Raw genomic sequence first — 24,122 nt, 5'->3', positions numbered from 1 at the left:
ATTATTGTTTCTCTCATTTGCTCTTTGACCCACTTCTTTTTTAGAATTAAATTATTTAGTTTCTAATTAATTTTTAATTTGTCTTTCCATGGATCCTTGTTGATTATAATTTATTGCCTTATGATCTGAACAGGATGAATTTTTATTTTTGTTATTCTGCATTTGGTGGTAAAATTTTTATGATCTAATACATGATCAATTTTTGTGTAGGTGACATGTACTGCTAAAAATAGTGTATATTCCTTTCTAGTCCCATTCAATTTTCTCTATGTATCTATTAAATCTACCTTTTCTAAGATTCTATTCACCTTCTTAACTTCTTTCTTGTTTATTTTTCAGTTAGATTTATCTAGTTCAGGAGGGTGGGTTTGAAGTCCCTCACTACGATAGTTTTACTATTTTGTCCTGTAACTTATTCAATTTCTCCTTTAGAAAATTGTAGGCTATACTATTTGGTGCATATATGTTAGTAATGATATTACTTCATTGTTTATCAAGATGTAATTTCCTTCCTTTTAATTAGATCTATTTTTGCTTTAGCTGTGTCTGAAATAATGATTGCTACACAACTGCTTTTTTTTTTACTTTAGTTGAAGCATAATAAAGTCTGGTCTATCCCCTTCCCTTTACTCTGTGTGTATCTTCCTGTTTCAAATATGTTTCTTGTAAACACTATATTGTAGGATTCTTGTTTTTAATCCATTCTTCTATCTGTTTCCATTTTATGGGTGAATTTATCCCATTCACATTCACAGTTATGATTACTAACTGTGTATTCCCCTCCATCTTATTTTTTCCACTTTTGATCTTGCTCTTTCTCTCTGCTTACTCAGTCCCTCCTCACAAGTGTTCTGGCTTTTAATCATCATTGCCCCTCCTTTCCCCTCCTTTCTATTAATCTCTACCCCCTTGTCTTATTCCCCTCCTACTTCTCTATAGTATAAGAAAAGATTCTATACCCAAATAAGTATGGTTGTTATTGCCTCTCTGAGAATAGGGTTTAAGCATTGCCTGTCACCACCCTTATCCTCCTCTCCATTCTAATGTTTTTTCATGCCTCTTTAGATGAGATAATTTACCCCATTCTAACTCTCCCTTTTTCTCTTTTTTGCCCCTTGAGTTTTTTTTTTTGGGGGGGGGTATCATATTATCCTAATCAACTTACTTCTATATCCTCTGTCTATATATACTCCTAGATGTTTTAATAGTAATTTGAGAAAATTTTAGGAGTTACAAGTTTCTTCTTTCCATATAAGAATATAAACATTTTAACCTTATTGAATCCTTTAAATTTTCTCTTTCTTGTTTACTTTGTTGTACTTATCTTGAGTCTTGTATTTGAACATCACATTTTCTGTTTAGGTCTGGTCTTTTCATCAAGAACACTTGGAAATCTTCTATTTTATTAAATGACCATTTCATCCTGTGTAATTTGAATCAGTTACTCTAAAAACTACAATCCCCAGCAAAACTATGATTCCCAGTACCTTCTCACTTCCTGTCTGAACTTTAGTAGAGCAGGGATTTTTGAGCAGGTAGAAAAACTTAGTCACATGGTTCTATTTTGTCAGATAAATAAACTTTATAAAAATAATACTTAGTATTTGTCCAATAATGTCCAATAGTATTGGACATTAATTTAAATCCTACAATCCCCTTTTTGAGCTCTTCCAGAGACTGAAACCAACCCCATTTTTCTCTGAAATTTTGCATATAGCTACTTTGACACCGGGACTGACTTTGTGTCTTGCTCTTCTTTCAATCCATAATAATCTTCAATGGTTAGGGTTTGGTTTTGTTGTTGTTGTTTGCTCATTTTCCTAGCCTTTTTCTTCACTTTTATTTTTATCTTAAAGGTGGGCTCTGTTCTCAGGGTAGAGAGAGGTACTTCCATAAACTTTAGTTTTTCTTTGTTGTTACTCTCAGCTCCACTTCTGGGTTTCTGCAAGTTTCCATTCTTCCAAGGTGGTATAATGCTTGTGAGCCAGAAATTCTAGAAGCTGCTTCCCACTGCTGATTCAGTCTCCCCCTGGACCTATCGATAGCTTGCGGGGCTCAGAGCATTGTGAGCTACTTTGTGCTGGGGCTGAGGGCCTCATCCACAACTTGGGCAGGGGCTCTGTACCTCACTCTGGGCTTACACTGGCTAGGTGCACTGTGGACTGCCTTGTGCTGGGGTTCATGTATTCAATTCAGGCTTGAGCAGGGACTTTTGACCTCCCCTTGGGTTTTTCCTCTACTGAGTAAGTTGTTTTGTTTTTCCATACACAACTGAATATATATATATATATATATATATATATATATATATATGTATGTATGTATGTATGTGGTGAATGGAGTGTATGGGGTGTTCAGGGAGGGGTAGTATCTCTGGTATGGAGGGCTTGTCATGCCCTTCTAGGGCAGCTCTCCAGCCTCTGACCCCCACCTGACACCCAGCTCTCACTTGTGGCTCCCAGTAGCTGCTAGCATGTGGCAGCGGCCACAACCCGGGCAACGGCTTTGACAGGCCGGCTAAACCTTGTGAGGGTAGCCATCGGGTCGTCGACTCCTGGTAAACCAGTGCTTTGCTCACCCAGCATGTGAAGACTGCTTCAGCCAAACAGACGGAAGAAACCAATAAGAAGGTTCAACGGCTGAGATGGCGACGCAGCAAAGCACTGTGGAGTGCTTAGGGCGTGTTGGAGCACAAAGGACAACACGGCCATCCAATGCAGCAGAGGAAGTTTCCAGGTGTAACAACTTTTCGTGCCACTGGACCCAGGCTTCCAATGCCGAGAGAGTGGGACTGTCTCTGTGCATCAACTTTTCCACTTAAATCTTCATGCACAAGTGTCTTTGTGCACAAAAACGCACAAAGACAATAGTCATCCTCGGTTACCAAGAGACAACTACTAGATGTGGTGAATATGTGGATATGTTCTGTCTTTAACTGTGAGAAATAAAACTCTATTTTAGTAGATTCCTGTCCATTTGAAATGAATAATTTTAACCCATAATTAGTTCTAATCAGTATTATCTAGTTTAATGTGATTCCCTATGGATGGTGATTATTATTAATAGGCAATAATAAGAAGTAGCTAGGTATAGGTGATAAGTGAATAGATTCTTTCCTGTAATAAGAGGCTTTCCTCTCGTGTTAAACTTTAATTTGTCAGTATAGCTTGAAGGAGGCCTCCATCCAGATATCACAAACTTCAGTGGAAAGGCCCAAGATATATTAAGAGCCCCTCCACTCTGTGTCACTTCTTCCTCATGACCCATGCTAGGTAGGCCTGGACAAGTGGCTTGACCTAAAACTAAATCATAGTTAAGTGTCTGTTGCTAGAGTGCTGAGGGCTCTTTTCTAAGAGTAGGTAAATTGAGGACAGGTTATAGATGGGCTGACCATCATGAGGATGGGCATGTGTAGATGAGCTGGCCAATGAGATGTCCACCTCATTGTTCAATAGTAACATGATCAGGGGTTTAGAATCCACCAAAGAGATAACACACTGATGCCTGGGCTGACCAGGCATATAAGAACAAGGCTAAGCACTGAAGGGAATAAAGGCTGTATTCTGGAGAATGCATGGGGATTCAGACCACAAGGAAAATCTGTTATCCTCTTTGTTGGAGGGAGCCAGGTCCCTGTAATAAATAGTGGCTTGGAACTCCGCCTTGGTTGTTTTATTGCAAATTGGATAAATTTCTGGCATTACATCATAACAACCTCAAATGGACAATGAGGCACGGACCCCCACCTCCTTAAGCCACATCAATGAGGGACCCAAGAGGAAGTGCACACCTGGAAGAATTTTTGTCACTGACTTCCCAACAGACATTGGACTTCCCAACAGACATTGGCCATAGGTTGTGGGACTCCCCTGTACTATTTCTGCCTAATTCTCCAAGACAAGATAAGCTTTTCTAAGAGAGCAGATTGGTGTTTACCACCCTCCTCTTATATATATATATATTTTTTTTTTGGTCATATTTTATATTTTGAATGCTTTAAAGTAAAAGCCTTCTCATTTTTTATTCTCCTGGGAGCTCTGAAATTTGGCTATAATATTCCTGAGAGTTTTCCTTTTGAGATTTCTTTTAGGAGATAATTGGTGAATTCTTTCAATTTCTATTTTACCCTTTGGATCTAAGATATTGGGGCAATTTTTCTTGAAATTTCTTGAAATATGATGTCTAGCCTCTCTTTCATCATGGCTTTTAGGCAATTCAACTCTTTTATTTTATTTTTTTTCATGGTTATATGATTCATGTTATTTCTCTCCCCTCTTCCCTCCCCCCCTCCCAGAGCTGACAAGCAATTTCACTGGGTTATATTTATATTTATATACATACATATACATATATATATATAATCACTCAAATCCTATTTCCATATTATTTACTTTTGTAATAGAGTAATCTTTTAAAACCAAAACCCCAAATCATATACCCTTATGAACAGGGGTCAAATCATTTGTTTTCTTCTGGTTTTCTACTCCCACAGTTCTTTCTCCAGATGTGGATAGCGTTCTTTCTCATAAGATCCTCAGTATTATCCTGGATCATTGCATTGCCAGTGTAGTTGCCAAGTCAATCTCATTTGATCATCCCACTTTGTTTCAGTTACTGTGTACAATGTTCTCCTGGTTCTGCTCATTTCCTTTCACATCAGTTCATGGAGGTCTTTCCAGTTCATATAGCAATCAAGCAGTTCATCATTCCTTATAGCACGATAGTATTCCATCACCATCAAATACCACAATTTGTTCAGCCATTCCCCAATTGAGATTGTTGATTGGGAAAAAACACAGAACTATTAAATAGTCAAAATCACTCTTTAATCAAGGGCAAAAGGGGTTCAGTGCTAGAGCTGTGCACCACACACGACTGCACAGAATCCAAGGATTGAACTCTGGCCGTTCTGGTCTCTGACCCCTGGGAGTGGCACCAAGATGACTCCAAGGAACAAAAGAACTTGGGGAACCTATACACCATTTGAGGAATCCAGGGGCAGGGAAAGATGATTGACATTGCTATAGCTACAAGGAAAATGGGAGTGTTCAAACTACATTGACAGGATGCAATCAAGCTTGGGAAAGCTAGAGGCTAGGGTGTAAGAGAAGGGGCTACTTTCAATGGATCCTAAAGGATGGTTCCTGCCCAGGTGTGGATCTTCTTGGGAAAGGGTCTGATACAATAGGGGAAGACTACTTAAAACTAAGAGGTTCCTTAGCATATGCTTAGTCTCACCCAATAGGATTGTCATTCCCCTGAGGGTCCCCCACTCAGTCTGAAATTAGCCTCAGATTCCCTTCAGGGTAGATTCCCATGGGAAAAGGGAACAAGGGCAAGCTTTGGGGTCTCCAACCTATAAGCTAGTCCTAAAACTTGGGGTTCATCAGATACCACTACAACACCAGTTTGGGATTCCTAGATTCCATGTTGACATTTTCTAATTTTTTGCCACCATGAAAATCACAGCTATAAATATTTTTGTACAAACAGAACCTTTCCCATTTTTAAAAATCTCTTTGAGATACAAACCTAGTAGTGGTATGGTTGAATCAAAGGACATACATTCTTTTAAAGCCCCTTGGGCATAATTCTGAATTTTCTTCCAGAATGGGTAGATTAATTCACAACTCCACCAGAAATGCATTAGTGTCCCAATTTTGCCACATCCTTCCAACATTTATTATTTTCATTTACTGTCATATTTGCCAATCTGTTAGATGTGAGGTGGTACCCCAGAGTTGTTTTGATTTGCATCTCTCTAGTCTGGAAGGATTTAGAACATTTTTCCATATGATTATTGATACTTTGGGTTTCTTCATCTGAAAACTGCCTACTCATATCCCTTGAACATTTATCAATTGGGGAATGATTTGATTTCTTATAAATTTAGCTTAGTTCTTTGTGTATTTGAGAGATGTAAGGGAGGAATTAATCCAAGACGCAGGGAGAGGTGCAGGAAAGAGAAAAGCAGAACCTCAGGAGAGCAGGGGGGTGGGGATGGGTGAAGTCCAACTGTCACTCTGTCACTACTTCTTCAGCTGAGAGCAGGAGGAAGGAGACAAACCTCCCAAGCTGGGAAGAAGCTGGATCTCTCTGGGGGTCAACAGCTTGCCTTGTGAACCCCTGGACACCTCTTCCCCATTCTCAACAATAACACAGACTGTGAAGACAGTAGACAGGGACTTTGAAAGGAAGCTGTCTACAGAGAAATCTGCTGTCAAAGATATCCTTCTATGTTTCTCCCTGACCTGTTCCTGGACTCCTGAATTAAAAGCTAATTAGCTGAGGAATAGGGATCAATCAGCAGTTGGCCAGAAGAGGGTTCAAGGCACTCAGCCTTGAAGCCCTGAGAACTGGGGGGGGGGGGGCACTCTACCAGAGGGGACAAGTGTTAGGGTTTCCTACCCTCCACTTTCCTTGCCTGTCACCCCTACCTCTCCTTCCCTGTGTGAACCCAAATAAATTGTTTACTACTTTAGAATTAGGTCTGGCTCATTTCTGATATTAGGAAAGGGGAAAGAAGATTTGGGGAGAATCACATCTCTTCCCCAAAAATGGAAGGTTAAGCTCAGGATCCCTCTCCCTCTCTCCCCATTTCCCTCTCTCCTTCCATTCCCCCTGTTCCCCTTCTCAATCCTTCTATTACAGAGATTAGACCTTTGTCATAGAAATTTGTTATAAAAATGTTTTCCCAGTTTGTTGCTTTCCTTCTAATTTTGGTTCCATTGGTTTTATTTGTACAAAAACTTTTAAATTTAGCATCACCAAAATTATTTATCTTACATCTTATAATGTTATTTCTTACCTGGTCTTAAATTCAGTTCAGTAATTCTTAAATTATCTCTCTTTGATTTATTTTCCAGATCAGTTGTTTTTCTAGTGAGATATTTGACATTTTCTTCTTTTTTTTATTCTTTTTACTTTAATTATTTTCTGATATCCCATGAACTCCTCAGCTTCCACTTTTCCAATTCTAATTTTTAAAAAATCCTTACCTTCCATTTTGGAATCATTACAATGTATTGGTTCCAAGGCAGAAGAGTGGTAAGGATTAGGCAATGGAGGTTAAGTGACTTGCCCAGGGACATACAGCTAGAAAATGTCTGAGGTCATATTTGAACCCAGAACCTTCCGTCTCTGAGCCTGACTCTCAATCCACAAAGCCGCCTAGCTGCACCCCCATTCTAATTTTTAAGGAATTGCTTTCTTCAGTTAGATTTTATACCTTTTCCCATTTGTTCATGTCTGCTTTAAATAAAAAAGCCACCCCCTTATCTTCTTACTTTGATTTGATACTGAGTATTGGTTTCAAGACAGAAGAATAAGGGCTAGGCAACTGGGGTTGAGTGATTCCCCCAGAGACACATAGATAGAAGTATCTGAGACTAAATTTCAACCTAGGGTCTCCATCTCCAGGCCTGACACTCTATTAAAGTCACCTACCTGTACTGCTTTCTAAGGAGTTCTTTTCTTCAAGTGAATTTTTGTACTTCCTTTTCCATTTGATCAATTCCAATTTTTAAGAAGTTCTTTTCTTCGGTGAACCTCTTTTACCATTTGGCCAATTCTGTTTTTTAAGATGTTATTGTAACCTCCTGTAGTTAAATCTTAAAATTCTCGTGGGTGGACACCTGAGAAGGAGATTGGAAACTGAGGGAAAATGGATAAAGGAGAGAAAGAGAGAGACAAAGGAATAAAGACTCAGAGACAAGGAGTTAAAAATCTGGATATATTGCCGAGCTCCTCAGATGGGATTTTAGAGGAGGCTCCACACGTGTCCCCAAACTTTTATTGGAGAGTTAAGGAATGTGGAGTGGGAGGTAACTAATGAATATGTGACATGGCATAGGTTTTAACATTGGTTGAATTGACAATCACATATTCAAAGAGGAGGAGGCTAGTCAAACATTCAACTTGGAAAGGAATGTGGTCTAAAAAGGTGTGAGCTAGAATCCTGTGGCAAATAATGTCCTGCTCAGGAATTCTTTTGTCCTTTGGATTGAAGATTCGGCAGTACAATAATCAATATGTAACATGACCATGAGTCTGGTAAATGAATACATAAGCTACAATATCAATACATCAATAATACTTCCAAGATGCTAATATGCCTGGTATGCTACAGTTATTTTCCTTGGTATTTTTTGTATCACTTTTACCAAGTTGCTAACCTTTTTATAATTTTCTTATATCACTCTCCTTTTCCAATTTTTCCTCTGCCACTATCTCTTTCTTTAACCCCTCAAGGAATTCTTGTTGAGTTTGTGTCCAATTAACATTTTTCTTTGAGGCTTTGTTTGTAATTGTCTTCCCATTGTTGTCTTATTTTTAGCTTTTGTCTTGGTCTTCCCTGCCCTTATAGTAGTTTTTTATGGTCACATTTGTGTTGTTGTTTGCTAATTTTTCTAGTCTTATTTTTTTACTTCAAATTTTATGCTAATGTTGAGCTCTGCTCTCCTGGGGTGAGGAAGCACTGTCCCAAGCTTCAGGTTTTTTATGCCATTCTTTTCAGAGGTAGTTCTGGAAGTCTGAAAGTCTCCTGTAATCATAAGCATTAGCATTCCTCTTTGCCTTGAATTGTGACCTGGGCCCCTACATCCTCGGAACTGACTCCTAGCTCTTCTCTCTGCCTAGGAACTCAGACCTGGAACTGTGTATGGATAATAGAGTTGTCCATTAGTACCATCTGTACCCAATGTCAGCAAAAGATCCTTGTAGCATACCAGGCATGTTAGCATCTTGGAAGTATGATTGATGTATTGATATTGTATCTTGTAAAAATAGACTTGAATCCAGGACTTCAATCCCCAGAAGTCTTGCTCCACTTCCCCAGAGTGCTTTGTAATCTCACGGGGTTCTCACCTGGGCCGAGAGCAAAATCATTATTTAGAGGGTCTCCGCCCACGGCGGGCTCTTCTCTTCCTGGCTCCGCTGGCAAACAGATGCGTCTCATGATGTGAGTGCAATTTGGGTGGGCCTCATGGCCCACCTAGCATGTGCTTCTCTTGCTTGTATTTTCTTTAACCCTTGACCTTTAATAAACCTCATAAAAATAATACACCTTGCAGAGAGAGAAACTAATTTCTACCTGCCTCGGTTTCCTTAAATCTTAACTGTTACAATCTTAAGTATTCACATACCAAGACTCATGGGCAGGTTACTTAATCATCACTGTATGGAAAGGGACAGTCCAAAGGACAAGTGCAAAGGACAAGCAAATTCCTGGGCCGGGCGTTGCCAGCCACAGTGTCCTGGCTCAGACTACATTCCCTTACAAAGCACAGGTTGGATTAATCTCCTCCTCTTTGATTCCACCATTGTCAAATCAACCAATGTCAAAACCTATCTCATGTCACATATTCATTAATCACCTCCCACTTGAAATTCCTAAAATCTCCAATAAAAGTTGGGGAACATGTGCGAGCCTCCTCTTACACCTCTTACTCTTACACCTCTTCCACCTCTTACTTCTCTTGCCTTGCCTCCCTTGCACTTGCTCTCCCTCTTGCCTCTTGTACTATTGATCTTGATCTTGCCTATATTGTTCCTCATGTCTGACTGATTTATGCAGTGCAGCTGCCCCGCACATCTCCCATTAATCTCTTGGCCAATCTAGCCCATGGAGGATATTCTGGAGTTCCCGGCTCCACACATGTTCTCTTGTTTCTCATACTCATAATTTCTCCACTTGCTTTCTTTTTCTAGAGAGGTAATTACGGAGCTCGTGACTCGCCACGTGTTTTAACTTGTTGTCTCAGAGTCTTTATTCCTACGTCTCTCCCTATAACTGCATTACCTATTCATCCATAGTCCTCTAGCCTCCAAACTCCTTCTCAGGTCACCACCCACAGGTTCATTATATAGGAACTACTATAATCCTCTTTCCAACCAGTTGTTCAATCCCCTTTCCATATCTCTGGACTGAGAGCTTCTAAAGTCACTACTTCTATTTCAGTCACCATTGCACCATGGTGTGTAGGGGTTGCAGATAGGCCTCTACTCCAAGGTTACAGACTTCTCTGGCAGACTTCCTAAATTTTTTTAAATCTGAAATAATGTCTCTCTGACTTTTTTTTTTTAGTTGACTCTGCCACTCCAAAATTTGATTGGAGGCATTATTTTAAAGTTGTTTGGACAGGAATTCTGAGAGAGTTCAGTTGGGTTGCCTCTAATCCATCAGGTTGGCTCCTCTTTGGAGTATCTTCTTTCTTTTATTATGAAATTCTTTCTCCTATTATGAACTCAACTCTGTTAGGCAAGATTTTTGGGGAATCTATAAATCTACAAAAGTTCTCTAAAGCGACTGTTGTCTTTGGTTTTTCACCACTCCATATTTGTTTCTGAACTAGGGCTGTGTGCCAGGGCTGGGTTCCAACTCCTACTCTGCTTTTCACTGGGGTGGTTGGTCCTGCTTGGTTATGATCTGGTTTACCTGGGTTCTTGCACTGACCTCTGCCTCCTGGGGTTAAACCCTCCTGGTTTTTGTGGGGTTTAGAACCCTGGATTTTCAGAACTCTCTATGATGTCTCTGGATAGAGTGCTAAGAACCTCAGGTCCCTGGAGCATCCACACTGGTCACTATTATTGCAAGGGTTTTTAGAGGCTACCTCTACCCACATAGAAGGGGATGCAGAATGTGCATGATCCAAAAGCCCCTGAGAGCTGTTCACATTAAGTGATCTGGGCCTGCCTAGACAAGCCTTATTATATACAGATAGCCTTTCCTGTTTCTAGAGCTTTTCCTCTGTGAGTTACTTCTAACTTATTCTGTAAATAGCTTATTTGTTCATAAATGTGTACATTTTGTCTCCTTCATTAGACCGTGAGCTTCTTGAGAGTAGTGTAACAGTTAAAATTTAGGGAGACTATGGCAGGTAGAAATTAGTTTCTCTCTGCAAGGAGTATTATATTTTTTAGTGGTTTATTAGAGATTAAGGATTAAAGAAAATATAGGATAAGAAACACGTGGTGCCTAGGCCAGAGGCCTAGACAAGACCTCACCTACATTATGGAAAGTGCCACGTCTCCTCCAAAACGGAAGTCCAAAAAGAGCCCCAAAAACCTTTGCCACCAGTTTAAATCCTTCCTCCATCTCGGCCCATCTCGGCCCACCTCAGAATTCCCGTGAGATTACAAAGCATTTTGGGGAAGTGGAGCAAAGGCTTGTGGGGATTGTAGTCCTGTATTTGAGTCTATTTTTTTTACAGTAGGGACTATCTTTTACCTTCCTTTTCATCACTAGCTCTTAGCACAGTACCTAAAACTTAGTATATGCTCAATCAATGTTTCTTGACTGACTATGTAATGCATTGTTTCCTAGCATCTAATTATATGTCATTATTTTTCAGTACTTTGAAGCTAATTGCCAAGAAATTCAAAATTGAAGAATGGTTGAGGAACTATGGGACAATTGTATATTGACTATTTGTGTCATATCTGACAGAAAAGTGGATTTGGAGTTTCTTAACCTAGGTTAGAAGTCCTGGTTGAAGGCAGGAGTAATGGAGGATCCATGGAATTAGAAGGTGGTTACCAATTGTAGAAGCTGCATGCAGAAACCAGAAGATAGAGCAGACAAAGCTAAGAAGTCATTAACAGAAGCAGAGAAGAACAGAGAAGAAAGGCAAAATTGTTCATAGCAGCTTTGAGCTGAGAACACACTACAACTAGAGAGATCATTAGGGTGATCTGATTGTTTGAAAATACCTCTAGGGAAAGGTTGCCTTACTCTTTAGTCATCTCTATCTGAACAGAAAAGAAATCCCTGAGAAGCTTGCAGATTTATTCTTTCCTACCCCTCTGTGCCTGAAAGACCTCTCAGGACTCAGAGCTAACCTGACTAAGCAGCTTTGGGAGTTTATTTATTTTTTTCATTTTTTTGTAATTCTATGATTTTATTTTATAAATATATGTAAATAAAACCTTTCTAAAACCCAACACTTTTCCCCCAAACATTTATTTAGAATATTTTCCCGTGGTTACATGATTCATGATTTTTCCCATCCCTTTTCTTTCCCCCCTCCAGGAGCTGACAAGCAATTCCACTGAAACCCAACACTTCTTAATAAGTTTTTGGTGTTTTTTTAAAGATCTAACTTCACGTACTAGCTTTGTGACCCTAGTTAAGTCCCTTAGTTTGTCTCAGTTTCCTCAAATGTAAAATGAAGCTAATAACATCAGCTATCCTCACAATGTTATGAAAATCAAATGAGCCTGGCACATACATAGCTGGTGCTCAAGAAATGCTTATTCTCAATTTCCTTTCAAAGCTATAACTTTCCGAATCTACAATTCTGCCAGTAATTCACAGGTAAAGAATTTGCCCTCCTTGAGCAAGGACTCTTTTGAGTTTTCCAATAGAATGATGCCCTCCAAAACAATTCTCATTCTTGGATTCTTTTTCTAGGTATTAAACAATTAAACCACTCAAGTTGTTTAAGAACTAGCAAGACCCCGCCCCCTCACCAGACTCCGCCCTTCCAGAGGCCGGCTCATACAGACCCCGCCCCCTCCGAGCTTCTGCTCTCCTAAGCTCCGCCCTACCCTGACTGAGGTCCCCGGAAGGCAAGCTCCGCCCCCAACACTGGGCTCTTTTCTAAGATGGCGGCGGTGCCGCTTTCCTGGCTCTCAGGGCGTCTATGCAGGGGGATATGAAAGAAGGCCAGGTATCGGGGATTGGTGGCTCCGAGGACGGGGACCTGGGCCCAGGTTCGAGGTGGGGAGCGAGAGGGTGAAGAGGCCCCTAAAGTCGGAGGGGCGGGGGCGGTGATACGAGCCTTGAGGTTGGAGGGAGCGGGGGCGGGGGTGGCAGCGTCCTCCAATGGTGGGAGACGGACGGGGACCCGGGGGGGGGGGTGGGTCTGTGAGGGGAAGAGGAGCCCGCCTTGGGGAAAGCGGCCTGGAACTTGGGGGAGCGGAGGGAGGCTTGAGGTCTTCCCTGGGCCGCCACCGACCGTTGGGTCCGCCCCCTCCAGGTGAACTGCCACGCACTACCGGATGCTGGCAACCCATCCCCATCTCGCACCCCTTTTCCGGGAGATTCTTGAACCTCTGTGTGGGTCGCGGTGGGGGTCGACCTCACTGCTCCAAGTTGTCAGGCCTCCAGGGCTTCGGGTTCACTCTCTGGCTCCCTAATGGTACCTGCCAAGCTGGGGAGGAGGTGGGAGCGGGGCAGGAGGAGGAGAAACTGAAGCTGCTTCACTTCTTTGGGCCCGAGACTCCCAAACCCTCCCCTCCCCGGCCTCTGACTTTGCCGTGTCCTCAACCCCCTCATTCCAGCAAGGTACTTAAGCTAAGGGCACAAGTTCATCACTGGCCACGCCAAGTCCTCGGTCCCCAAACTGGTCTGTCCTGTTGGGATGGGGGAGGGGAAGTATTTGCGATCCCTTCTCTGGGTCCTAACTTAAGGGCCCCCGATTGGCCTGTAGGGGGAGGACATTCCACCCCTACTGTTATTCCCTGGAGAGACATTCCCGATCTTTCTCTTGTCCCCTCTCCCAGACCCAGATCTACCTTTCCCTGCATTTACCTCCTGGAAAACAGGCTTTTCCTAATACAGGAATTGGCATCCAGACCAGTATCTTTTTTTCCTCGACTGGGAATCATATTTCCTTAACCCTAAAAGAAGCTGTGCTTTTTCTTTCCCCAAGCTGAATCCCATTCTCCCTTGGGATCTTAGTGTTAATAATAGTTCACATCTGTTATATAGTGCTTTCAGGTGTCTGCACAACAACCTTGTGGAATAGGTAGAGGAAGTATTATTATTCCTATATTCCAAGTTAGGAAACTGGAGTTTTAAGTAAAGTAACTTTCTTAGGGACAACAGATAGTAAGCATCTGAGCCTGGATTTGAAGTCAGTTCTGACCCCAAGTCCAGTATTCCTCCCAAGACATCAAACTGTCTCTCTACAGATGGAGAGAACTTTCCTTTCTCCTCTTTCCAACATTCCCAACTTTAGATGATGCCTCACAGACCTACCCCTCCAGAGCCCCCTGGAGCCCCTTCATCCCTTCAAGCAACAGCCTGAGTCCAGGTGAGTCCCTTCCTCTCCAACAAAGTGTCAGTGGTTCTCCCCATGTAAACTGTCTGGAATTGACTGACATACTCATTAGGGATGGCACAAAGAGAATTCTTGCAGGTAAGGATTGGGACTAGAAAATTTTGGCAGGGGTATGGTGGGAAAGTTCAGCTTGGACAAGAAATAATAGGCATTTGTAGAGCAGTTGGAGGTCCAGTTCTATTCTCACTTCAGTTTTCTCTATTCACCCTAGCTCCCATTCCTGTTATTCTGATTACTTCTGTTTGCCTACTGTGGCCTCTTACTTTCTCTCCATTTGACTGTCTTGGAATTGCTTCCTTGTTTCTCAGATATGACTTGTCTCTGTTACTTTCACCTTGACCCATCTGGTTTCCCATAGCTTCCTCTGTCTTTCCCCTCTTTGCCTCCTCTTAGTAGCCATCTCTTTCCATTTCTAGTCACACTCCAGGATGTTTCGTCGGATTCTAGATCGGCCTTGCACACTGGCCTTGCTTGTGGGCTCCCAGCTGGCTGTCATGATGTACCTGTCCCTTGGTGGTTTCCGTAGCCTTGGTGCCCTGTTTGGTCGAGACCCAGGCCCCACCTTTGATTATTCACGACCCCATGATGTCTATACCAACCTCAGCAGACTGCCTGGGGCCCCAGGGGCTCCTGTGGCTCCAGAAGCTTTGCCCTACTGCCCTGAACGCTCTCCCCTCCTAGGTGAGCTAAGAGGGGGGAAAGGAACAGAATAAGGGAAAGGGCCATTGGGGGGTGGGGAGGAAGTATGTTTGAGTAATGTGGAGAAAGATGGTATGCCTTGAAAAGATGAGGTCTAGTACGAGGTCTGAGGGTGGCATGGGAAGAAGAATGGGAAACTGAATTTACTCTAGTTGAACTCGTTGTGTTTCCTGCTTAGAACACCTCTTGGATTTACCATGTCCCTATCCCAAGTCATCTAGAGTCTGTAGGGCTCAGGCTTTGTCCTATAACCTACCTTCCCTCCAGACTTACTTTCCCAATCAGCTGTACCTTTGGTATAGAGGAGAATGCTGTAAGTGAGGAAATCAGAAGTTCAAAGAAACTTCTAGTTTCAATAGCCAGACTCTCAGCTTGATGAATGTTTCCTGTTTTTAAGATCCTCCAGGTGTTAGAGTCCAGAACCTTTTTGGAAGTTTAGGCCCAAAACAAGAAGAGGTCTAAGTTTCCCTGACCTTACTATTTCCCTCATAACAGTGGGTCCTGTGTCAGTGTCCTTTAGCCCAGTGCCATCAATGGCACAGATTTTGGAGAGGAACCCTCGAGTAGAGCCTGGGGGCCGTTACCATCCAGGGGATTGTGAGCCTCGATCTCGAACTGCCATCATTGTGCCCCATCGGGCTCGGGAACCCCATCTTCGGCTGCTACTCTACCACCTACATCCTTTTCTACAACGTCAACAGCTTGCCTATGGCATCTATGTTATCCACCAGGTACCTTCCCAGATGTGCTATCACACTTAATAGAAGCAACATTTGCTAGGGCATCACCCTTTATTTCTGTTCTGCGTTTATTTTTAATTGAGAGGTAGTGTCATGTATCGGGTAGAGAATATACTTTGAATTATATTTCTGATATATCACTGCGTAGGTGACCCTACAAACATCCCTTAACCTCCCAGGATCCCAAAAAATCTTTCTGAAACTAAGCTGACGAAGTTATTTCTCCATAGTGTGAAGTCCCTGTGCCAATGAAATCACTGTCAGATAGTATTGAGCTAGTTGGTGTAGTAGATAGAGATCGGGGCCCAAAGTCAGGGGCCCATGTCTCCCAAGGTGCAAATCTGGCCACAAACAATTATTAATTGTATGCCCCTTGTCCCTGGACAAGTCACATAACCCTGTTTGCCTCAGTTTCCCCATCTGTAATCAGTGAGCTAGAGAAATGGCAAACCACTCAATATCTTTGTCAAGAACACCCCAAATGGGATCATGAAGAGTTGGATAAGACTGAACAACAACTAACAATATGGTGGGATATGACAGTACTTTTCTTTTTACCAAATTCTAGTCAGTGTGCATATAGTGCCCCTATTTCTGCTTTATATTTTCAAAAATTGGTGTACCCAGTAATATTTTGCTTCTCAGTGCCCACTACTGGCCCATTTCACTTATCACCTTTCTCAGTGTAATTATATCCTTTCATCGGCCCTCTTTTGCTCTATTTTCACTCCCTCTTCAACCATTTCAAATGATGCCCTTCCATTGTTTCTCAGGCTGGAAATGGAACATTTAATAGGGCAAAGTTGCTCAACGTAGGGGTACGGGAGGCCCTTCGTGATGAAGAATGGGACTGCCTATTTCTGCACGATGTGGATTTGCTGCCTGAAAATGATCACAATCTTTATGTGTGTGACCCTGGGGGGCCCAGGCATGTTGCTGTTGCCATGAACAAGTTTGGATATAGGTATGTGTGTTTAATGATCATTGAAGATTTGGAGGGGAAGGAATCTAGAAATAGTGGGTACCTATGCTACAGTTTGGGGTAAAGGCCCAATGGAGCCCAGATAGATCTGTTTGGGCAAGGAATGTTTTCCCCTAGCACTTTATGAGTATCTGTTTTCTTCTAGCCTCCCATACCCCCAGTACTTTGGGGGCGTCTCAGCTCTTACTCCAGATCAGTACCTGAAGATGAATGGCTTCCCTAATGAATATTGGGGTTGGGGTGGAGAAGACGACGATATTGCCACCAGGTCAGATTGGCTGTGACCCCTGGCCATCCCATATCCAATACTCCCAAGTCCTTTTCCTCTTGAGACCATTCCCTTTCCCCCCTCTTCCTCCTTTCGCACTTGCTCCTAGTCAATCTACTCTTTCTGTCACCTCTCTTCCTACTTGCCCTTCTCCAGTTTGTATGCTATGACTTCGTCTGGGTCTGGCTTCCCACTGTGTCCCTTCATTTCCTTTTTCTGCATCTCTGCTAGAACTACATCCCTCTAAACTAGTGATGATGAACCTTTTAGAGACTCTGTGCTGGACCCCACTCCCCAGACTGCCTGCTGTGCTCCCCTCCCCTCCATACCCATTACTCTAAAACAGGGAAGAGAGAAAGGGAGGAACTAAGTGCTTAGGCTGTTGGGCAGAGGGGCTGGGAGGGGCTGTGGAGAGGGAAAAGGAGAGTTCCACTCAAGTCCCTCTGCTTTTCTAGTAACTAACTCTGGTGGTAACAGCATATGTGTGCCCACAGAGAGGTTGCTGCGTGCCATAGATTTACTATCATGTCTGTAGACTAAGATCATACCTGAAAACTGTTTTGTGGTGGACTGGGCAGAATCAGGTTTGTCCGGTCTGAAAATGCAAAAGATAGACGTTCTAAAGGGGTTTTATTTTTTTAATTTCCCATGTTTTAAAAAAATACTTACAAAGAGACCATATTGCCTATTTTTAAAATCACATTACTGTGCTGACCCTTGGCCTTTGCAGTTATCTCCCCCCCCACCCCCCTTTTTTTTTTAAACCCTTACCTTCTGACTTGGAATCAATACTGTGTATTGGTTCCAAGGCAGAAGAGTGGTAAGGGCTAGGCAATGGGGGTCAAGTGACTTGCCCAGGGTCACACAGCTGCGAAGTGTCTGAGGTCAGATTTGAACCCAGGACCTTCTGTCTCTAGGCCTGGCTCTCAACACACTGAGCTACCCAGCTGCCCCCTATCTCTTGAATTCAGAATTCTGTTGCTGTTTTATTAGCTAGTTGCTACTCCTACACCCTTGAATTGCCAAGACGTTCCCTTACCCAAGTCACCAGTCAGGATATGCCTCTGGTGCATTGTTCTAAGCACAGTCAAAAATTAGAACTTGTAATTGGTTTTTAATTCCTGGGCTTTTGCCTTTTTTTTCCCAACACAGGGTTTTCTAGCTTCCCTTTTCAGGCTTCAAGAGCAACTCTTAATTTCTGGGAGTTTTTTAGAAATGAGGGCAAGGTTGAGCACTAATACTTCCTTGTCCCATGGGATGCCTTAGTGTCCCAGTATGGAGCTTTTTCTTTCCTCTTATTCATTTAGAACACAGGCTCCTTTTTCTACTTCTCTGATTTATCTTCTTTATAAAGATAAATAACATTCCTTTAAATACTTAATAGTTTCATAGTTGGCTATTGTCTGTATTCTTTCTCCTTGGCCTGCTCTCCCATTCCCACAGTTCTCCTTTTCCTCTGTTCTCAGACCTATATGAGCTGGCAGGATAGTGAAGTGGCACAATGGATAGAATGCCAGGCCTGGAGTCAAGAAGACTCATTTTCCCCGATTTCAAATCTGACCTCAGACACTTACTGCCTATATAACCCTGGGCAATCACTTACCCCTGTTTTACCTGTTTCCTCATCTGTAAAATGACCTGGAGAAGGAAATGGCAAACCACTCGGGTATCTTTGCCAAGAAAACTCCAATTGGGTTCATGGAGAATTGGACACAACTGAGAAATGATTTAACAGATGATATAGGCTGGCTCTATACTCTCCTAATACAACATTCTTTATTAGGGTTCGTCTAGCTGGTATGAAGATCTCTCGACCACCCATTTCTGTGGGACACTACAAGATGGTGAAACACCGAGTAGACAAGGGAAATGAAGAAAATCCTCACAGGTAGGGGCTGAAGGTTAGAGGCGCTCAGAGAAGTTCCAATTTACTATTTTTATTTCCTGCCATCCTTCAGGCATCTTAGCTTTCTACTCTGATCCCCAGGTTTGACCTCTTGATCCGGACACAACGTTCATGGACACAGGATGGGATGAACTCACTGACATACCGATTGCTGGCTCGAGAACTGGGTCCACTTTATACCAATATTACAGCAGACATTGGGGTTGATCCCCGTGGCCCTCGGCCTCCCTCAAATCCCAAATTTCCACCTGGTTCCTCTCAGGCTTTTCGGCACGAAATGCTACGTCGCCGATTTCCAGTACAGCCTGGTCCTCTGCCTCCTGCCAACTACACCGGTTCCCACTGACAGCCCCTCATCTCATCTGAGATTAGAGGGAATGTGTACTCTCCTGGTCCCCTTTCACTGCTGCCTAAGGGGTTACCTCTGCTGGGCCAGAGCTGGGCTCCTGCGGCCTTGGAGGGCCCTACTTCTGGGTCCCCAAGATAGGGCATATGACTGTGATTCACAGATGTGTTATATGTAATGCTGACTCTCCACTTCTGTGGGAGTACCCTGCCACTAGGGTGGGAGTAGGTTTGGGACCTAGGGTTCACCTATTCCCCCCTCTTCACCCTATCCCCAAAAGAGGGCTCAGGTATGACCCTCCTCCCTGGGCCCCTGTGAATATTTATTTTATTTATGGCCCCTGGGGGAATGTGTCAGTTGGGAAGGGCATAGTCTCTCCCTTATGGGATTCTCTTCTGGGGTGTCTCTTCACCAGGTCTGCCTAGAAACCCTGGGATTTTTATATATTTTCTAATAAAGGACTCTGTGGTGTCTCTTCTTTGCTCTTATCTTCTCAAACTCATTTTCCTAAGTTTTGGCCCTGTCTTTTGTCATGGCTTTTCCTCTTTAGCAGGGACAGGATGGCTATCACAGTAAAAACAGGTAGCTACTGTCCAACTGGAGCAATTTTATTAGTCTTGACTGAGCCCCTGGCCTGCAGGGATAAGAGAAAAGGCTGTAGGTCAGAGGTCAAGATTCCTTCAAGACATGAGTGGCAGCCCTGCGACCACTCTCTATACAGTCATTGACTGAAACACCTTCATAGGATGCTCCTGCTAGAGTCAGGGGCAGTTGATGATTGGCCAGAAACTGGGCAGCTGCCTCTGCAAAGGAAGAAGATGTAGGCAAAAATCAGTTGAATTTTTACTTCCTGATCTTTTATCAGTATCTCCCCTTTCCCCTACAGCTCACCTAATCTCTGCCAGTGGCCCAAAGTATATTGAGGGATACAGCTCTGAAGAGAGAAGATCCAAGAGGTTAGGAGCAACTTCCTAGCCATTTCCCCATTACCCCCTCTTCAACCTTAACTCACCTTGTGTAGGCTAACCAGGCTTTGACTCGGTGGCTTTCTTAGCCCCAATTGTGTGGCAACTGCTTCCTGGGCTGCTTGTTGGAATAGCTCCTGAGCTAATGTTTGCTCTCCATCCTCCAGTGCTTGCAGCCAAGAACCCCCCAGCATCACCTGGGCAAGGGAAAGAACACTAGCTTTTCTCTGCCATGTTCTAACATAAGATTTCTCAAATCATCAGGTCTAGGCTCATGCCTTCAACTGAGTTTTGTGTTTGCTTTTAAAATATTCCCTAGGGAATAGCTGGGTGGCTCAGTAGATGGAGAGCCAGGTCTAGAGAGAAGAGACAGGAGGTCCTAGGTTCAAATGTGATCTCAAACACTACTTTTGTGATCTTGGGTGATCACAACTCTCATTGCCTAGCCCTTACCACTCCTCTTTCTGCCTTAGAACCAATACACAATATTGATTCTGAGGTCGAAGGTAAGGGTTTTTGTTTTTTTTTAACCTGGTTCTAGATGTAAGGCTCAATCTGAACTGAATTGTCCATAACAAGTAAGTGACAGAGGTGGGGACTAGGTCTTCACTCTCAGTTGTCTCAACCTCCCTTTGCTGTCTTGATAGCCCCCCATAAAAACACTCCCTCACGGTCACTCTAAGGCTGGCAGGGCTCCCATCCTGTTCAGGGAAGGCAACGGAGTCATATACAATTCCCAGGACGCCAGGGTCTTCAGAAGAAGGTACCAGGTGTCCAAAACCCTGGAAAAAAGGCAACTGTGTCAGTGAGGCAGGGTCTCAGCCATGCCCATGTTTTCTTATTCCAAAGTTCCTCCCCACTCCCTTTTACCTGGACAGGCAGATGAGCCTCCCGATACTGCAAATTCACAACAGCCACAGAGGCAGCACGAATTAGGGCCAGGGTCTGAGCCAGAGGTGCTGCCTCAGAAGGAAGCAGCTCGCTTAGCACTGGAGGGAGAAAGGCACAAGGTCATTTGGCACCATCCTCTGGGGAAAGGCTCCTGGTGCCAAGTCCCTCCTGGGAAATCAAACATCGAAGGCTTACTTCTGAATCCCGCCCCCAGATACCGTGTGGAGAGTACCCTCTCACCCCACTACCTGTAGCAGGGATAGCACTAATGATGTGATCGGCCTCCAGGCTGCAATCTCCTAGAGACACCTGAAAGAGACAGACAGGAAAATGGGTGGAAATGGTTCAGAGCTCTAACAACAACAACAACAACAAAATGGAGGGGGGGGGGGGGGGGGAAGAATGGGTAGAAAAAGGCCTGTACTCCAGGACAGTGCCCTCCCAATGTATTCAGCTTCCCTCACAAACATCATGTTAACCATTGCAAAGAGAATGGATGCCCCTTAATGAAACTCCTGGCAGAAATGGGAGCTTCCTTCCCCAAGCCTGTGTTCCCAAGAGCATCCTAAGGCAGCCGGGCTACTAGCACTCATTGCTTAAGAATGGTATTAGAACCAAGGAAAGAGATACCTGAGTCGAGGTCAGGAGGGACACAGTAATCTTTGTCTCACTAGTTAGCCCACTAAGCAAGAGGCACTGAGAGCAATGAGACAGTCAGACAGACCCAAGGGGCAAGTTCCCTCTAGAACCATTTTTACCTGCCATTTACCCAACTGGAAGTTGAGCCCACAGACCGGCTGACCCTTCAGAATGGTGACTCCTTGACTTAACAGGTGGGTGCCCAAGGTCTGGGGCAGTGTCTCCAGCCCTCCCCGAAGTGACCACTGGCTCCAGCGCTCAGCTCTGGCCTGACTAATCAGAGGTGACTCTAAGAGGAGGCTCTGCCCTGGAGGAGTTAGGAAGAAGTCAGGTTTTCCTAGCCTTGCCTTTAGTTTCCACCTCTACTCCTTATTGCCTTCTCAAGGCTACACCTCCTCACCTGACCCCAGCAACAACCCCAGAAGCACAGACCGATGAGTCTGCTCGGCCTTAAAGAGGCTGGGGAAGCAGGAGCGGACGCTGAGCACTCGACTATCGCCGGCAAATACTCCTCGGCAAAGACTATCCATAGCGATAGAGGCCACCTTCAGAAAAAGAATGTCCAGGAACAGAAAAGTGTTAGGCTTTTGGCTCTCCAGGGCTTGGCATCCTAGTCTTCCCTCAATGACAGCTTTTCTTCCCAAACAGGCGAAGGGCTGGAAAATAACTTCTGCTCTCTAGTGGTAGGCATTGGGGGTCGTGGAAAGGTTCCCCAGGGCTGCAGACAGGGGAGACAGCGTCCTCGGATCATGTCACAAAAGAGTTTGGGGGAGCTCCATTGGCCAGTCACCTCAGATCCCAGGCGCCTCTCTGCAAAGCTGTGCACAGTCTCATCAGGTTCCAGGCCACGAGGGGTGGTCAGCTCCCGAAGGCCAGCCCAGAACAGCGGCTTGGAGAAAGGAGGGGCTGGAAAGAACAAGCCCCTGTTTCCAAGGGGGAAAAGAGGACGAGTGAGAAAAGATCACCTGGAAGGTCCCCAGGATATTCTTTCTACATGAGGATGGGGGCTGGGGGAGAGGTGCACGGCTTGCTAGGCCAGGATAAGGGATATAGGAGAAATTAAGGAATGTGAGACCAAAGAAGCATCCTGGAGGCAGGAGATTGGGAGTGAGGGACCCTGCAGGACAGGAGGGAGACAGGGTAAAAAACTGTTTCTCAACACAGGGGCCAGGATTAAGGTATTTAAGGTAAAGAAAAACCAACCTAAGGCCAGTAGGCAGAGGGTGCAGAGCTCCCCCCACATACAGGAAGCGGTTTTGAGCAGCAGGATGGTTCCCGGGAACAGGCAAAATTGCAGAGTCCAAGCCAAGCTCTGAGACCTGCCCTCAACAACCCCCCCATCCCCCACCCACCCAGGAATAAGAAAAATTAAAGGAAGACTGGCCTGGGAGAACAGTTGGGGCGGGGGTCGTCTGAGAGGAGATCTTCCCTTCACCCGATCAGAACCCTTCTCCCCCTCCCAGGACTCGGGGCGGACTCTGACTGACTGCCTCCTCACCATGAGCAAGGTCCTGGCTCCTAATTCTCCGGCAGGACGAATTCCTCGGGGTCCGAGTTCAAAGACAGCTCCATCCTCTCGTTGGACTGAACGAATCCAGCCCCCAAGACGTTGACTGGCTTCGATCAGGACCACCTAGAAGAGGGGGACGGGGGAGGCCCACGATCAGGGAGATCCGACCACCATACTCAGTAGCAGCCCGCTCTACTCCAGGGTCCGAGGCCACTCAGTTGGGGTCAAAGTTGGGGCTTGGTAGCGGCGGTCGGGGATCGAAAGGTGGCGCTTTTCGAAATACTGGAGGGCGGTCCAGGACAAGGAACTCACCTTGGGAGGCCGAGGGGCCCGGATCAGGTGGTAACACGCGGCCAAGCCGCTGATGCCACCGCCCAGCACGACCACGGTCCGGGACATCGGAGAGCCTGCGGGAGGGCTGGGAGAGACGGCCTTGCAGATGGGGGCTCGGATGCTCCCCGCCCCGAGGCCGGGGGGCACGCAGCCGGCAGCACGTGGGACCTTCCCAGCCGGATCCCTCCTTCCCGCCAAGGGGAAAACTGAGGCAGCGGGCAGCGTGTGCCAGTCCCTTCGCCACCGGACCCCTCCCTGCCGGAGGGTGTGGGGGGGGGTGGGTGGGGGGGGTTGAGGCAAAGCCTCTGCCGCCCCTGGGAGCCCGCAGCCCTAGACTCACCGAGGGAGGCCGGAGACACAATGAGGGAGAGCAAGGGAAGGAGAGGCACGGGGGCTCTCAGGGCTCCAGAGGCCCCACCCCCACGCTGCAGTCAGGGAGTATAGATAAGGGCCACGCCCCGCGTTATCGTTCAGTGCACGGTCCCGGGAGGCCTGATCGGAGATTCAGGCCCCAGCAGCGTGGGGCCCGGCCATCTCCCATGACCGAGAGGCCTCAGGCTCTGGCCGGGCCTCAGCGGTTTATCCACTCCATTTCCTCACCCCCGGTCTCCTACTCTTTTCGTCCCTTCTGGCTCGCCGTTTCCTCACTCGCCGGAGGCTCGCTCCGGGACGCAGCCCTTTCCTAAATTCGGATTGGTGGGCCCGGAGCCCCGTAAGCTGTACCAATAAAAATGCCTAGTCAACCGAGCTTCTTCCAGAAGGGGCGGAGCCAATTGCTGA

General features: G+C 45.0%; 2 protein-coding genes across 10 annotated transcripts; one reads left to right on the top strand and one right to left on the bottom strand.

Moving 5' to 3' along the window:
- Positions 1-12,520: 12,520 nt before the first annotated feature.
- On the top strand, positions 12,521-19,482 carry B4GALT3 (beta-1,4-galactosyltransferase 3). Of its 8 annotated transcripts, none has more exons than XM_016429030.2 (8): positions 12,521-12,668; positions 13,962-14,036; positions 14,480-14,744; positions 15,273-15,493; positions 16,276-16,466; positions 16,630-16,752; positions 18,536-18,640; positions 18,740-19,482. In XM_016429030.2, the coding sequence occupies exons 3-8, from the start codon at positions 14,492-14,494 to the stop codon at positions 19,002-19,004; spliced, it is 1,158 nt and encodes a 385-aa protein (XP_016284516.1). In that variant the 5' UTR covers positions 12,521-12,668; positions 13,962-14,036; positions 14,480-14,491; the 3' UTR covers positions 19,005-19,482. The 8 variants fall into 8 exon arrangements, with proteins under 8 accessions (XP_016284516.1, XP_007485037.1, XP_007485036.1 ...); XM_007484975.3 differs by having other exon boundaries at positions 15,258-15,493; XM_007484974.3 differs by having other exon boundaries at positions 12,530-12,668; positions 13,915-14,036; positions 15,258-15,493.
- Positions 19,483-19,591: 109 nt separating this feature from the next.
- PPOX (protoporphyrinogen oxidase) lies at positions 19,592-24,093 on the bottom strand. Of its 2 annotated transcripts, XM_007484970.3 has the most exons (13): positions 23,683-23,998; positions 23,322-23,427; positions 22,998-23,132; positions 22,703-22,818; positions 22,290-22,422; positions 21,900-22,044; positions 21,619-21,806; positions 21,109-21,169; positions 20,840-20,958; positions 20,641-20,751; positions 20,017-20,166; positions 19,896-19,938; positions 19,592-19,807 (listed from the first exon to the last, which is right to left on the bottom strand). In XM_007484970.3, exons 2-13 carry the CDS (start codon positions 23,406-23,408, stop codon positions 19,674-19,676), a joined length of 1,422 nt encoding a protein of 473 aa, XP_007485032.1. In that variant the 5' UTR covers positions 23,409-23,427; positions 23,683-23,998; the 3' UTR covers positions 19,592-19,673. The 2 variants fall into 2 exon arrangements, with proteins under 2 accessions (XP_007485032.1, XP_001381688.1); XM_001381651.4 differs by having other exon boundaries at positions 23,322-24,093.
- Between the last annotated feature and the right edge of the window lie 29 nt (positions 24,094-24,122).

This window comes from Monodelphis domestica, chromosome 2, assembly GCF_027887165.1.
Source record: "Monodelphis domestica isolate mMonDom1 chromosome 2, mMonDom1.pri, whole genome shotgun sequence".
NCBI classification, from domain to species: Eukaryota; Metazoa; Chordata; class Mammalia; order Didelphimorphia; family Didelphidae; genus Monodelphis; species Monodelphis domestica.
This window is presented reverse-complemented; position numbering and strand designations above follow the sequence as displayed.